Consider the following 13790-nt stretch of genomic DNA (forward strand, 5'->3'; position numbering starts at 1 on the left):
AAATCCTAATGAGTGGGTAAAATTCATTTATACCCCAGCAGAAACACAAATTGGCTCTACTATTTATTTTATAACAATGATATATGCAAACATTTTAGTGATTGAATACTTACCTTTTATCTTCTTCAACTCCAGAGAAATTGTATTAATATTTTTAATTATTTTCTCCACATGTAGCTTATGATCAGTAACACTCGTGTCACCCATCTGATTTTAAAAGAAAAACAGAAACAATGTATAAATCAGTATTTATGTGTTTTTTAAAAATACTTGCATTTTCAGTATTTCTATAAATCTGTTATTTCAGAAATAACTATGAAACAAATCTTTTTAAATGGTTAGAATTCTAACATCAAAAGGCATCAGTGTGTTATGTAATATTTTTCCAACTGAAAACTTCAGCTGGAATTCATAGGATGAGGTTCTTTCCTTAATCAAACCATATCCACAAGATAGGGCTTACAATGGAAATGAAGACGCCCCTTTTCAGAAAGCTTCAGCACTTATAAACTACCTTACAATTTAGCATTTGTGTTAAGATCTTCTCTAATTTTCTGTAAGTCCATGTCTTTTTCTAACTTAATAAAAGGGTCCACATAAGATTTAAGTACACAGTGAAACTCAAAAAAGAATTTGATTATAATTCATTAAGAGGATAATTCAATTATAATTCGCTAAGAGGACAGCAAATGGCTAGTTTAGTTTTGGGAGTGGGTGACATTTTAATTTTGGTTAACTGAAATGTATACATTAATACATTACTATGTTATACAGTACCTGTATTTAACCAATTTGTTTCACATACAAATATACAGAGAGGTGGTTCACTAGAAGCTAGTCTCAAGCTGTTCACTCTCTCAAAATGACTTGAAAAACTCAACCTCAATTGGCATAGACAATTCCAGCAGTGTGAGAGGTGGGCAGTTATGGGTCAAGGTGCTTGTCCAAAATAATGAAAAGAAACCAACCTTTAAGTCGATCTTTTCCTCTACCTTTTCCTGAGCACGGAGAATTTCTCCAATTTCTCTCACTTCAGAGCCACTGCGAAAGAACTGATTTTGTTTCCCAGATATTAATGAGTAAAATGCACTCTGCAACTGCCCCCCATCCCCTATACTCTGGGAAGTCAACTATGTTCCTTGGGCATGCCAAATTAAAAAGTTAGAGGAAAAAAGAAAGATGGTATTTTAAACATGGGGTAGAGTAGTGGAATTAAAGAACTTCAACAATGAGGGGAAAAAATGTTAAAACAAACAAACAAACAAAAAAAAAACGTAAAGCAGAAACCAAATGGTTTTAGAGTCCAAGACAGTGGCCTCTCTCCGCTCTGGGGTCCGGTTCTCCAGGGCCCTCGAGTGCCCAGTGGGATGGTGGGGTGAGGGCACAGTGGCGTGTGGCTGGCACTGGACTGGAGGCAGGACAGGGCCGGGTCAAGCCCTCCCCAGGGAGCTCGGTCGAGCCACTATCCAGAAAGGAGAGGCTGCTCCAACCGTAATTCACCAGGAGTGGGGAAGCAGAGACCAGGCTGTAGGTGACGAGGGAATGGGGGCCCAGAAGCCAGGATGTCGCAGACTCAAGGCCTGATATTACTAAGGTGCCATCTCCGCGCCACAGGACACCGCCCAGGCCCTCAGCCCTAGGGAGCCATCGTTAGCACCGCAGGTTCTATTCTGAAAGCCCAGCCTCCTCCTTGGCCCAACCGACACCTGGGAGGAGCCCCAAATCTTTGGGGCCCTCAGCGACCCAGCGGCCCATGAAGCACCCCAGATCTGTGGGGCCGTGAGCGGCCGAACCACCTAATCGACGGCTAAAGATGGAGTGTGAGGCAGCTGGAAGTTTCCACAGTCCTCGCCCTCCCAGGCAGGATTTGGAAGGAACCTTAGGGGCTTAGTAAGCTTCTTGGTGGTTTCTTGCCAAGTGGACAGGATTAGGGCAATGTAAAATGCCCCCAGAGTGAGCCGGCCTTCGGACAGCCACCAGCCGCCCACCCACCAGCCAACCGCCCCTTTCTCAGCCCAACCGACTCCGGGGAGAAGCCCTGGCCCCGCGGGGTGTGAGGCCCGGAGGCCAGCCCAGCCCACTGCCCACCCCTGGGTGGTGGAGATGGATCCTTGGGCAGCCTGGAAATTTCAGCGGTTGTCACCTTCCCAAACCAGATTAGGCTCCTTCAAGACCTAGTAGCCACCACTACCCACCCTGCCAACCGTCACCGAGGTTCTGACAGTTAGGCGCCGGGTGCCCACGGGAAGGCAAAGCCGTGCCCCCTGATTGGCCAGCTTCTCTGCCTGCGGCATCCTGGGAGTTGTAGTCCCAGGCAAGGCCCCCTACGAAGAAGGTTCTGGATGCGGGTTACAACTGACTTGCGCTGACACGTGGGGAGAGAAAGCGCTGACATTTTCTGTCGCCCTGTGTACCAGGCCTTTGCAACCCTTATCTGCATTTAAGATGCACAGGATAGCAGTAGCGTTAAGGGTAGACTTTGGACTAAAGCAGCTTGGGTTTGAATCCTATTCTGTCACCTGCTTAGTTGTATAGATGCACATAAGGGATTAACCATTCAGAGTGCAGATGTCCTCACCTATCCTACGGAACAATAATAACTGCCTTCCCGGGTTACTTTGAGGGTTAAGTGAGATAATGCGTCAGAGGTGCTTGGCAGATGACAAGTGTCCCGTAACTGTTAGCTATTATTCCTATAAAATGTATACATTTTATAGGAATGATAATAAAGCGTACAGAATGTATCCTTTCTCCCCCTCACTTATTTTGATGATGAAGAAGTAAAAACTGCTTCACCTTTAGAAACTCCCTGTAGATAACTGCAGGAGAAACAAAGGTGTTTAGGAAAAGTAGATTTTTAAAGTAGATGGATGGAGATAACATTGAGACTGAGAAACCTGAAAATCAAGTGATGATGGGAACTGGGTTTGGGTAGGATGGAGTGTCCCATAGGCCCAATCACACCGAATTCATTTTGGGGTGCATTAAGTGTTTGCAGGAGCTGCCACGACTCTATTACCTGAGAATTAGAATCCACAGGATTTTTGGCAGAATCTAAAGGCCTTGGATCCATCCAAAAGTCTGACTACTTGTTATGAATAGATTCAAACTATTGCTGTTTGGAATAGATCATCATTAAGCCATTAGTTATTCACAAAGAGGAATCAACTTTGTGTTCCTTTTAAATAAATGTTCTAAGAGGAAAAAAGATTAGAAACTCAGAAAAATATAGATTTAATAATATATTTCCCTCTATAAAACTGTGTTGGAGCAGTGATGACTACTTATTGCAGTGTCTTCCCTTCTTAAATAACTACAGATTTTGTCTCTTTGTGTGTTTTTTTTTCCTAATAAAATAAAAGTATAAAAGCATTGTTTGCTACTTAGGGCTTGAGACTATTATGGCTAAGGCCCTAAAAAAAAATCTGTCTTCCATAATAAGTTTGCAAATACAACAGTTTACTGGAACCTAACACATGTTACAGTTGTTGATTCTAATGTTAATCAAACAAAGGAGATTAAAAAACTGATAAATGCTCCCATAAAGAGAAAAAGGTGCTGTAGACCAGCAAGGTGATTAGGCATCTTATGGAGTCAAGCGCCTTGGCTAATTTTATTACAGATTCTTGACATAAAGTCTTCCTTTCCAGGAAAACCAATTGAGTAAATTATTTCACTTCTTCCACTAGACCTCAGAGTTCCCATTTTCCTCTTCCGTCTGCTCATTATCAATTAAAAGTGCTGGCCTCTGTGTCTAGGGACCGGCTCCCTGTTGGAGCATCAACTCCCTTCTGAACCTGACTTCGTACAACCCCTGCGTGCACTAATTTGAGCAGCAGCAACATAAGCACGTGTTGGATCATTATCTGGGGAGCATGACCAGCATTTGAAAGATTAAGTAGATTCCTGTGTATCTGAACAACGATTGCCTTCCTCACAGTCAATCACTTAAAGGAAGCAAGAAGCCAGCTGACTTCTGCTACTCTGGTGCAAACTAAAACTGGAGTCCCTGCCCACTGTCTTCTTCAGGTAGCTGATGTTACATTATCCAGAGTCATTTTCATTTTTTCTTTAGGAGCAACACTTCTGAAACACAGAAGGATGTTGTTAATGAACATCCACACTGCTCCTAGGTTAGCTGAAGGATTTTCACTTCTAATTAAGAAATTTCAATTCTGTATCAATATTTCCCTCTGAATAGGGTAGTGAGATGTAACATAGGACACCCAGTTAAATTTGAATTCCAGAGAAACAACAGACGCTTTAATAAAAGTATGTCCTGAATGTTGTATGTCCCCCACTGATGCTCAAAATATGTTTGTTGTTGATCTGAGATTTAAATTTAATGGGAAAGCCTGTATTTTTATTTGCTAAATCTGGCAACTCTCTACCCAAAACACTTCAAAAGAAAAGCAAACAGTATGAAACCTTGTAGATTCAGTAGATGCGAAAGCCGAGAGAATGTTGAAGTTTTCCACCGTGATGTCCAAAATAATAAAACATAAACTTACTGTGCTGGAATCTGGCTCTCCTCTTCTGTCAGCATCCCTGGAATGCAAGAGAGAAGCTAGGTTTTTTTGAGACAGCAGATGGACGGAAGCTGATGGTATTCAACATGGCACTGTGTTTTGACAGTCGCTTGCTATGCCTTTTTGTCTGAAAACTCTTTGTGCTTGGCTTTTCAGAAGACGCCTTCATCCAGCAAGGCATATTCATGACACAATTTGTGTTAATTTCCAGAGATCCACCAATCAGAGAGTACCTGTCTGTTCCAAAATAAAATATGTTTCTAATTGTCTCATGTCAGCCATCCATTTCCCTACAATACCTCCTCCGATTATTAAAGACATAGATCCTGGTAGATGTCATTTCCCTCTGGGCATTGCCCCATCCTCCCTCACTGTGCCCTCATCAGCATCCGGGCAATGAAGAATGAGTGTCTTTATCAAAAGACATATTGTGTTCATGAAGTCAATTCCAACAGAATATAAAGGTGTACTCACCTTTTATTATTAAAAAAAAAAAAAAGTAAAGAATGCATATGTGCATAAAGGCAGGTTTGGAAGATTATCTGCCAAACTGTTTACAATGATTATTAACCTTAGTGATAATGAGATTTGAGGGTGATTTTATTTCTTTGTGTTTATTTATTTAGCCTAGTCATAATTTTAACTCCACCTCCTTCTCTATATTTTAGCCTAACAGGTCATTTCTCAGCATGATACAAATCACTTCAAGGCAGAGCTTCTCAGACCCTACAGTGCACAACTTAGGGAGCTTGTGAAAATGCAGATTCTGGGGCCCACCACAAAGACGGCTTTAGTGGATTTAAGGGGGGCTCCCTAAATCTGCATTTTTAATCCCCTGCCCTCCTGACTCCTATTTTAACCTAGGAGGTCTTTGGAACACGTTTGAGAAACACTGGCTGGCAGGTTCACTGGGCATCTTATACAAGTCTCAAACAGTGGGAGCTTGATTGAAACTTATTTTGGTAACCGAGGCCAGAATCCAAGTGGGTTTTTTTCCATAAGTACTTATATAATTTTCAGTCATAAATAAGGACCACTCAATTAGGAAAAACATTGGGGATGGGAGACATCTCCCAGCCCAGCAGGATACAAAGATTCAAAGTCTGCATTCTCTGAAGTGAGAAAAAGGAGATGGGTATCCCAGCTTCAAGTTCCAATTTAGGTCTTTATTTCTTTTATTTCCTAGTGTTCTATTTTATATTTATTTATTTGAGAAGGAGTCTCACTCTGTTACCCAGGCTGGAGTGCAGTGGCACGACCTCGGCTCACTGCAATCAATTTCGGCCACCTGGGTTCAAACAGTTCTCCTGCCTCAGCCTCCCGAGTAGCTGGGATTACAGGTGCATGCCACCACACTTTGTATTTTTAGTAGAGACAGGGTTTCACTCTGTTGGCCAGGCTGGTCTCAAACTCCTGACCTCAGGTGTCTTACCTGTCTCAGCCTCCCAAAGTGCCAGGATTATGCTGTATTTTATTTTATTTTTTGGTCTCTAGTTTTACTTGCCATCATAATGGAAAGTCTAGTGCTAAGATCTGAGATGTTAGATGATTTGTAAAATAATTATGTTTTTGTGTGTAAATGCCCATACTCAAAAACTCTCTTTATTCCTGCCTCTACTCCCGCTGCCCTGGTGCTGCCCTGTGCTGCAATAACCTTCTTCCTGTCTGCCACCACCCACCACGCTTGTCCCTAAGAGCCACTCTACATGATCCAGCCTCTAGCGGGATGAGCTTTTTAAAATGTAAATGGAATTGTGTCTTTCCCCTGCTTTAAAACCTCCCAAGCGTTTCCCATAATAGAATAGATACCAAACTCCTGGCTCTGGTCCATAAGGCCCCACAACTCCAGACTCCCTTCCCTTCACTCTCCTCGCAGGCCTGGCATAGGCCAGCAGTTGTTTGGCACCTGTTTCCTTCTGAGCCTGCCACATTGGCTCCTTGTTTGGCTTTATGGTTCAGAGAGGCCTTACTCTAATATCGCCCCATCCTCTCTCCAAGCCCCTTCTGTGTTTCCATGCAATACTTGATATAATTTGTTGTGCTTAGCAAAGACTTGGAACCAACCCAAACGCCTATCAATGATAGACTGGATAAAGAAAATGTGGCACATACACACCATGGAATACTATGCAGCCATAAAAAAGGATGAGTTCATGTCCTTTGCAGGGACATGGATGAAACTGGAAACCATCATTCTCAGCAAACTGACACAAGAACAGAAAACCAAACACCGCAGGTTCTCACTCATAAATGGGTGCTGAACAATGAGAACACACAGACACAGAGTAGGAACATCACACACTGGGGCCTGGGGGTTGGGGGACTAGGGGAGGAATAGCATAGGGGTGGGGTATTGGGGAGGGATAGCATTAGGAGAAATACCTAATTTAGATGATGGGGCGATGGATGCAGCAAACCACCATGGCATGTGCATATCTGTGTAACAAACCTGTATGATCTGCACATGTACCCCAAAACTTAAAGTATAATAAATAAATTTTTAAAAAATATGAATTCGTTGTGCTTGATGTATGTTTCTGTTTACTTTTTGTGTTTGGTTTTGGCCTGCCTCTTTCACTATAATATACCTCTGTCAAGGGCAGGAGCCAAGGGTCTAGTGCACTGTTATCAACCCTGTGCCTAACACAATTCCTGGCACGTGGTAAGTGCTCCATACATCTTTGTTCAGTAGCTGAATGAATAGAGTGACCCCTGCTATGGTGGTATCCTGGACAGTTGGAGACACCCAGATGCAAATTACCCCCAGACGCCCTGATGGACTCAACAAAGCTCCAAGGGCAGAAGTCACATCTGCATGCCCTCTAGGTCCTCTGAGAGAAGGACAGACAGCCGCCATGGGAGCCAGGGAGAATGTAGGGGAGTCATAGCAGTCTAAACTAAAGGCATTCTCCTTTCATCCTGTCTGCTTTCTGATTCTGGGGCACAGACCAGAGATCCAGTAAAGCAGTGGCAAGCTGACTCAGAAGGCCATTGCAGGCTTGGAAGCTTCCACACAGCCTCATGTGGGAGGGATTACCAAACCCTAGTCTCTGATAAAAGAACTATCTTGGCTGTGGATCACCATTTGAATAAAAATCAAATGACTTAGGATCTGTCCAAAATGAAGGATGTTTTAATACTTTGTGTGTAAAAACACTGATATTTTGCTTCTTTTTTATTAAACAGATTTTATTATTTTTCAGAATCTTGTCAGCATAATCATTTTATGGGTGGATGAAATATTCAGCCCTGCTGCTGCAGGAGTTCTTCCACAGCAATTACCTTGTGGCACTTTTGCTGTAATTAGGTTTTTGCCTAGGATTTTTCCCTGGGTCTGGATAATAAATGAAATATGACCAGAATTTAAATTTGTCAATTACAAGCAAGCGTAGTGCGTAAACACACAACAGAGTCATGAATTCCAAACCATAGGCTGTTGCTGGCGGGCAGATGCTCGGAAAATTAAAATGGAAATAAAACTACTGACTGGAAAACGAAAAGTGGCCCCCAAAGAAAGCAAATCTCCCCTAACACTCAAGCATGATTCTACCCAACTGTGCGAGCTCTTGACTACAAATTCTTAAGCGTGAAACTGACAGCTTAAGGAGCAAGCAGGGATTTGCATTCAAATAATCTACGCGGGGCTGTAATCTCCTGCCTTATGAAATCCTGTTTCTTGAGGCCAGATCAAACGGTTTTTGGGCATAGTGGACCAGGGTTCCATGGTAGTGATGTCCTCTCCAAGTGGCTCAAGGACTGACAGAGATTTGGGCACAGGATCCGCTGTGTCTTTCTGCAGCTGCTGTTTTTGCTGACCTGACTTCAATAATTGCTCCTGTGGGGCCCTCTGCTGACCATCTTCTGCAGAAAGGGAAATCTTAGGGGTCTGAACTGTTAGAGACTTTGACAAATCGCCTGTTTCATTAAAACAACCACCAAACAAAAACATATTTTTTGAACTTTCATGTATAGGAAGCCCCAGACAAAGGAAAAGGAAGTCACAATTTTGTAAATTTCCCCAGTGCCATGCATTTAATATTCATACAACAAACCTTTCTTGAGCAGCTCTTGTTTATTAGACACTATGCTAAGTTTGAGGCATACAGTGGTGAGCCACGGAGCTCATGGTCTGGTGAAGGGGACAGACTAGAATCCACACATCACACAAATGCATATTATGTGATGATTCAAGTAGACACTATCAAGGAAAGACGTCCCAGTGGGGAAGGTGATGCAGCTGGGGCAGCTTTCAGGGAGGGCGTCCCTGGAAAGGGGACATTCAGGCTGAGATGAGAAGGAAAGAAGAGCTTGCCAGGCAGAGGGAAGAGCATGTTTCAGGCCCTTGTGTCAGGAGGCATCCTGGCAGATGGAAGAGCTTGCAAAAATGTCAGCAAGGCTGGGATGCAGGGAGCAAGGGGGAACCCAGGGCGAGATGAGGCTGGAGAGGGAGCAGGGGCACAACCCCAAGGGCGGTGTAGATGGTTATGTTCTCTCTCCCGACACCCGTAGGGAGCCACCGAAGTATGTTAAAGCAGGTGACAATGGGAATAGTATTGGGTGATATGCTCATATTTGGGGTTTAAAAAGGTGATCCTTGCTTCACAATGGAGAACAGATTGGAAGGGGAGAAGAACAGACACAAGAAGTCCAGTTGGGAGTGTACTGAAGTCTTCCATGGGGAAGATGATTGGGACTCGTTTAACATATTGACAAAAGAGATAGCAATGACATTAGAGAAATGTTTAGAAGTAGAATCAGCATGGACTCCATGATAAGTGAAACCTTGTGATGGAATAATGGGGTGCTAAGCATGGCCTATATGATCTCATAATTGCTAGGGCCTTGGAAACAATTCTTATTGCCATTGTATTGTACGCCTGAGGAAACTGACACTCAGAGAGTCTCGGGGTGGACTCCAGATTATCCAGCTGGGAAATGGCTGGGCCTTATTATGCCTTATAGAACAAAAAGTATCCGAGACAGATCTCAATCAGTTCAGAGGTTTATTTTGCCAAGGTTGAGGATGCAACTGGGAAAAAGAGACACAAGCCACAGCCAGATCTGTGGCACTATTTTTTCCAAAGAGAATTTTGAGGGCTTTGATATTTAAAGGAGAAAGCGGGTAGGATGAGAAAGAGGAAAGAAAAAACAGAGGGAGGATATAGTCACATTCTTGTGGATCCACATGTTGCAGTGAAAATGAGGCGGTAGAGGGAATAGTCAATTATATGGTTGTCTCATGCTCAGTAAGTCTTCACTTTGCATAAGACAAAGTAAACATGGAATAGAGGAAGCAGTCAAATGCACATTTGTCTTAGGGTGGGGAGTGGGGACAATTTCTAATCTTCTCTTATCTCATACCCATGAAGATAAGCTGTTCATCGACATTGTCAGGGTGAGGAAGGCCTCCTGTGGAGATATGCAACCTTCTATCTGTAGCTATGGTTTTGGAACAAAAGCAAAGGCAGAGGTTTTTTTTTATTGTGGTTGTTCATGACACAGCTTCCAGGATCTCTTTCCTTTTGGCACAGTGAATTTGGGGTCCCAAGATCTTATTTCCCTTTCACAGCCTTCTACTCCTTCATATTGTTTCTAGGGTTGCATAGGACATTGCTTAGAAACTCTTCTCCCTTCATCTTTTCATCCCCTCCATTCTTGAGAACACCCCTAAAGGTTCACCATGTTTGTTTTCCAATCTGTCTCTCCCACTAGACTGAACTTGTTGAGGCCTGTAGTTAGGTGTTGTTTGCCTCTGTTCTGCAAATGCTTAGTTCGGTGCTTGGCTTACAGTGAGCCAGAGATCATTTGCTGAGTGATTGAGAAATTTTCGCAAGTCCCCTACAGAAGACAGACAGTTAGAGGGCAAGCTGTGTTTAAATTTTCCTCACTAGTCTAATTCTCTCTTGACCACAGTTTGGGGATTTTGGTTGGGATGCTCAAAAAGGACTTTTAAGAAGGAACTGGAAATTTCTGGAAGCCTAGTGTGGCTAAAAAAGAACTCAGGCTTTAGAATCATGAGGCTCTGGATTTAAATCCTAGCTCCTCAATTAATGAGCTGTGCATCCTAGAGTTACTTATTTTCTGTAACTCTTCAGTGTCCTCATGCATAAAATGAGGATAATTTGAGTAGCTGTATTTACCTAATAGAGCTGTTGGGAAGATTGCATTTGATCTGTGCAAAGGGCTTGGTACATTAATATATAAATTCCCTGTTTTTGCAGAAAAGAAGGATAAGAATGTTTATGGCTAGCCAAGAAAGTGGACAGGGCTGGGAATTTGTCTCCACTTGGCCTTAAAATTCTCCTCACTTACTGACTCCTCTTCTTGTGGTTTATTCTGGAATGAGGAAAGAGGAAGTTGGCTCTCTGGGGGTCCTCAACAAGCTGACAGATATCCCCTTAGGCAGCTTTCAACAGAGAGCTCTTTATTATTATTATTATTACTATTATTATTATTATTATCATTCTTTGTGATTTACAGTGTGTGTCTACAAGCCTCTGGGCACAATCATGGAGCAGGAGTGGAACTAATAAATTGGATCTGTTTCCAGCTTAATTCATGGCTCTGACAAAATTAGAAATGGAGGCAGGTGGGAGAGCCTAACACAGTGTCCCTGAGCCTAGATTCTCAGGTGCACGAGGCTGCGGGCAGAACACTCCACGGCCAGAACTGCAGCTGGTTCAAGACAGATCACGTAGATGGAGCAGAGGAGTCTGAGGACACTCCAGAAAGCCACAAATCCTTCCATTCCGAAACTGTTTGATTTAAGGATCCAGGCCTCTGGAATAATAATATGCATGGGTTCAAATCCCAGCTGCACTGCCTATTTCTATAAGCTTGAGCAAGTAGTGAAGCTCATACAGCTGGTTATTTGCAGAACTGGATTCAAATGCAAGTCTGATACTAAGCCTATGGTTTTTAACTATTATATGGATTATATTGTTTATGAACATAGTTTGTCATATTATGATTGCACAACTGTGAATTAATTCCTTGAAATGAATGCATTCTATTCAGAAGGAACTCAAGAAATACATGCTGAAAGTTTTGCTTAGATTATTTTCCCACTGCTATTCCCTTGCTCCCTCAATTCCCACCCACAAAACAATGATATTGATCACTGGGAAAAGCATTTTAGAGAAATACATCTTAAGATCTTCATGAATTACCAAATTCACAATGTAAAGATAAATATCCTGGCTATCTGGGCATGGTGGTGCGCGCCTGTAGTCCCAGCTGCTGGGGAGGCTGAGGCAGGAGAATTGATTGAACCTGGGAGGCAGAGGTTGCAGTGAGCCAAGGTCGCACCACTGCACTCCAGCCTGGCACCTTGTGATGGAGTGAGACCCTGTCTCAAAAAAAATAAAAAAATAAAAAAATCCTGGCTATCTCTCCAATCTTTTCTTTCTTTCTTTCTTTTGAGAAGGAGTTTCACTCTTGTTGCCCAGGCAAGAGTGCAGTGGCACAATCTTGGGTGACTGCAACCTCCGCCTCCTGGGTTCAAGCCATTTTCCTGCCTCAGCCTCCCAAGCAGCTGGGATTACAGGCATGAACCACCACGCCCAGCTAATTTTGGATTTTTTAATTTTTTTAGTAGAAATGGGGTTTCTCTGTGTTGGTCAGGCTGGTCTCGACCTCCTGACCTCAAGTGATCCGTCCACCTTGGCCTCCCAAATTGCTGGGATTATAGGTGTGAGCCATGGTGCCTGGCCCAAATCTTATTTTCTTCCAAGTCATGAGCTCCCTGACCAAACTCTGGCATCATACATTAACTGCTGCCTGTTCTTTTCCATTATCCTTGGCCCACTTGTCACAAGCTAATAGGATGTTGATTTCCCTAGTTGCCCCATAAGTGCTGCAGGGTCAAGTGGTGGTGAAATGGGAGACTGGGCAGTGGTATTACTCCCTCCCTTCCTCCATCCCAAGGGCAGCAGGATCCAAATTCTCCCATCAGCCAGGTGCCAACTGGCCATGCCACTCATTAACCTTCGGGGTGCTTTCCTGTAGTCAAAGCCAGCACAAAGCCAGCAAATGCCAGGAGCCTGCCATAATGTTGCAAATCCCCCATGGGATTTCCTCCACCAAGGCCAGGCCCAGTCCTTGTTGGGTCAAAAGCACCCTCTTCACATTTCCAGGGTTATATTTTATCATATTCAATTTAGTATTATTATTATATATTTTAGAGATAGGATCTCACCCTGTCACCCAGGCTGGAGTGCAGTGCTGCCATCATGACCCACAGTCTCAACCTCTTGGGTTCAAGTGATCCTCCTGCCCCAGTCTCCGGAGTAACTGGGACCACAGGTGCGCACCACCATGCCCAGCTAATTTTTTTAGTTTTTAAATTTTTATAGAGATGAGATCTTCCCATGTTACCCAGACTGGTCAATTTGTTACTTTTAATGGAAATTTCTTCTAGTTACAAACCCAAAACCATCATGGAAGACTCAGAAAAGCACTCAAAAAGAAAAACAAAAACATCACCTGAAATCTCTCCACTCAAGGAATGTAACAGCTAACATTTTAGCTCAAAACTTTCAGTCATTTTTTCCCCTTTTTCTTTACAGCTTTAGAAAAAGGATCTTTTTCTCCAAATGTTCTTAGGCTTAAGAAGAGGGGAGAAAAAGTCCTTAAGTTATCCTTCCCAGGAAGAACTCTAGTAATCCCTATTATGTAAACTCTTTCAAAGAAACAGCCTGTTCAGTACCGTTGCTAAGTCATTTGTTGCTATAGCAACGCTTGGCCCTAGAGGACCATAAACAACCATCCTGACTCTAGCCTCCAAATACAAGGCACCATTATCTCCCTCAGAGCTCTTCAGGCGAGCTCATTTTGCCAAAGCTATTCATTTAAATTAGCAACTCCCTTCTTAATCACTTGAATTGCTTGTGCTTCACACCCAGTCGCACTTGGGGGCTAAAAAAGCAGGTAGGGCAATAAATTGGGATGTGGAGAGTTGGGGTCAGCATGCCTTTGTTTGGACAGATCTTTCCTTCTGGTGCCCTTTCTCTGTGGCTCTCACAGTCTGCCATCTTGGATGCCGGCCACCCAGGGCAAAGCAAGATTAGGCTAGGGGCTTCTGAGTGCAATGCCATTATAGTGAAAGTTCTGGCAACACCATATTTAACCAACCCCAGGTAACTTTGTTGAATTAAAAGCATTTAAAAAATCAGAGAACATTCTGGAAAGCTCTTCGTAATGTTATATGACAGCTGCAGAATACGGGAGCTGAAGGAAGGTGTTGCTAAGTGCTCAATACAT

At 43.1% G+C, this 13790-nt stretch overlaps 1 protein-coding gene across 4 annotated transcripts in view; it reads right to left on the reverse strand.

Moving 5' to 3' along the window:
- The window catches only part of CUNH5orf58 (chromosome unknown C5orf58 homolog), a 43038-nt gene that overhangs the window by 4100 nt on the left and 25148 nt on the right, over nucleotides 1–13790 (reverse strand). For 2 of the 4 annotated variants that reach the window (XM_032252677.1, XM_032252678.1), the window contains exons 2-4: nucleotides 4512–4548; nucleotides 969–1052; nucleotides 114–207 (exon numbers count right to left, since the gene is read on the reverse strand). In XM_032252677.1, the coding sequence (XP_032108568.1) occupies nucleotides 114–207; nucleotides 969–1052; nucleotides 4512–4548 (215 nt within the window). Of the gene's footprint in view, nucleotides 1–113; nucleotides 208–968; nucleotides 1053–4511; nucleotides 4966–13790 lie in introns of those variants that run through there. The other 2 variants (XM_032252680.1, XM_032252679.1) reach the window with 2 other exon arrangements.

Source organism: Sapajus apella, unplaced genomic scaffold, assembly GCF_009761245.1.
Source record: "Sapajus apella isolate SASKATOON/1434 unplaced genomic scaffold, GSC_monkey_1.0 scaffold79, whole genome shotgun sequence".
Taxonomy (NCBI): Eukaryota; Metazoa; Chordata; class Mammalia; order Primates; family Cebidae; genus Sapajus; species Sapajus apella.